Source organism: Elephantulus edwardii, unplaced genomic scaffold, assembly GCF_000299155.1.
Source record: "Elephantulus edwardii isolate Elephantulus edwardi_28Jun2011 unplaced genomic scaffold, EleEdw1.0 scaffold00049, whole genome shotgun sequence".
Lineage (NCBI taxonomy): Eukaryota > Metazoa > Chordata > Mammalia > Macroscelidea > Macroscelididae > Elephantulus > Elephantulus edwardii.
This window is the reverse complement of record NW_006399799.1, coordinates 4,850,932-4,853,088: the sequence shown is the minus strand read 5'-3', so window position 1 is coordinate 4,853,088 and position 2,157 is coordinate 4,850,932. Positions and strand designations below refer to the sequence as shown.

Sequence of the window (2,157 nt, the reverse complement as noted above, 5' to 3'; positions counted from 1 at the left end):
AAAAAACCTTATAAAAAAATTTCTTTATCTACTTACTTTTGTGTGCCATTGAGTCAGAACTGACCCATAGCTGACCCTCAGCAGGTTTTTAGAGGCAATAAATTGCACAGGAAGAAATTGCCCATTCTTAAGCTGTATGCTTTTGAGATGCTAGGAGTGTCTTTAGCACCAGAGCTCCCTGATCTACTTCTAGGTGTCACTTACTGTTTGAATATTGATATAAATTATTATTTTATAAATTTATGTTATTCAGACACATTTAAATATAATAGCTTTTCTTTGTAATACCATATATTTATTTTTCACTTACATTGTTTTGAGAAAGAGGTACATAAGGCCTAAAAGATGAAAGAACTGCCAATACAGACAAATCACAAGTGAAGACAGACTGGAGCTGTCTTCTCATGGCCTTCCTAATTGCTCCAGTTTTATCCAGCAATGCTAGCTATTCTGAACCACTGCCAAGCTGTCAACGCTTTTGGATCAAGTCCCCAGGGAATTGTACCACTGAACATTGAGTCGTGGGTGCGTTAGTGTCTTCCTGGGCACTAATGTTAGTTGTTCCCATGGCTCTGACTTCTTCCCTTTCTCCCTTCCTCCAGCCTGTCAGTTGAACTGTTCTGACCATGGCCACTGTGACTCCTTCACCAAGCGCTGTGTCTGTGACCCTTTTTGGATGGAGAATTTCATCAAGGTGCAGCTGAGGGATGGAGACAGTAACTGTGGTACGTTTTTTGCTTGGCACTGTACCAGTCAGCTTGGCACTGAGTGTGCTTCTGAGCTGCGTGGGTGGGTGTTGTGTTTGCAAGGCAGATGAGCAGGCAAGGAGAACTTTGTGTATTTTCTGTTTGCAGTATACTTTCGCTTCCTTCCTCCATATTTGTTCAAGGTTAGAGGCAAGCTCTGAAGCATTCAAGCTTAAATCAGACCAGGTTCTGTTCCCTGTTCACGCTTTTGGCAGCCTGCTCCATTGCTCCAGGAGCTCAGAGCATGCCTAGAGCAGAAACTGGAAAGAAGGGACAGTTTTGGAGGTTCAGAACTTCAGTAGCCCTCAGCCCCAAGGTCTTGCTTTTCCTGGGGATCGTAGCAGAAGTTCTTGTCTTGAGAGTGACGCTACCTCCTGCCCAAGGTATGGGCAGCCCAAACCTACCTTCCAGCCTCTATCTTCATAGCTTTCACTGTTTTGTTTTTCTTGACAGAGTGGAGCGTATTATATGTTATCATTGCTTCCTTTGTCATTGTTGTTGCCATGGGAATCCTGTCTTGGACCGTGATCTGTTGTTGTAAGAGGTAAGATAGGTTCTCCTTTGAAATTCATCTGTCCTTTCAGTTTTTAATTCATTCAGCAGATAACTGTTTAGTACTTCCACATGGAAGGACCACTGCTTCCTGGCCTCTCCTGCTTTACCCCATCATTCTGTTATCAGAGTTAACATTGCACGCTCCCATGCTGCATTCCTGACTCCCTGTCCCCCAGGTAGAGAATGGCAGTTACTTCATTTACATTTTCCAGCCAGAGGTGAGGGTGAGGGGACTTGGGAAGCAGGCTGGTGAATGGGAGGGCCTGGATCACCTCTCTGAGGTGTGTACCCCTCAGTGTTCCTCAGTGCAGCATCACCATCTCAACACAGGGCAAACTCATAATTGTTCTGCCTCCTTTTTAGTTGACTCTCAACTGGGCACATGTTTCCACATAATTATAGACTTAGATAAGCAATGATAAGGTGCTCTGGATTTTTCCACTTGAGTCTTCCTATTTGTTGTTAGTTATTACTGAATCGACTGTGACTCATAGAGATTCTGTAAATAACAGATCTCAACCTTTTTTCCTGTATAAATAGTCTTATAATATTGATTGGTCATCTTTATTATCTGTCTTGCATTATTAATAGTAAGTATGTTTTCAGGGTTTCCTGTGTGCTAAGCACCATGATAATAGTTTAAAGGTAGTATCTTTTTTTTTTAGATTGTTGTTGTTGTTATGTGCCGTCGAGTTGTTTGCGACTGATACCGACCCTATGCACAACATCCCTAAACCCTGCTCTGTCCTGCGCCAGCCGCACTGCCTCTGACACACCCATCCCAATTACCCCAGTCACCGAATCAATCCATCTCATAGAGGGTCTTCCCCTCCTGCGCTATCCCTCCACCCTCCCA

The 2,157-nt window shown here is 43.6% G+C and overlaps 1 protein-coding gene across 1 annotated transcript in view; it reads left to right on the top strand.

The window, feature by feature from the left end:
- Positions 1-2,157, top strand: part of KIAA0319L (KIAA0319-like ortholog) — a 190,710-nt gene that overhangs the window by 177,020 nt on the left and 11,533 nt on the right. The window contains exons 18-19 of the mRNA XM_006886434.1: positions 603-725; positions 1,200-1,290. Coding sequence (XP_006886496.1) covers positions 603-725; positions 1,200-1,290 — 214 coding nt within the window. The remainder of the gene's footprint in view (positions 1-602; positions 726-1,199; positions 1,291-2,157) is intronic.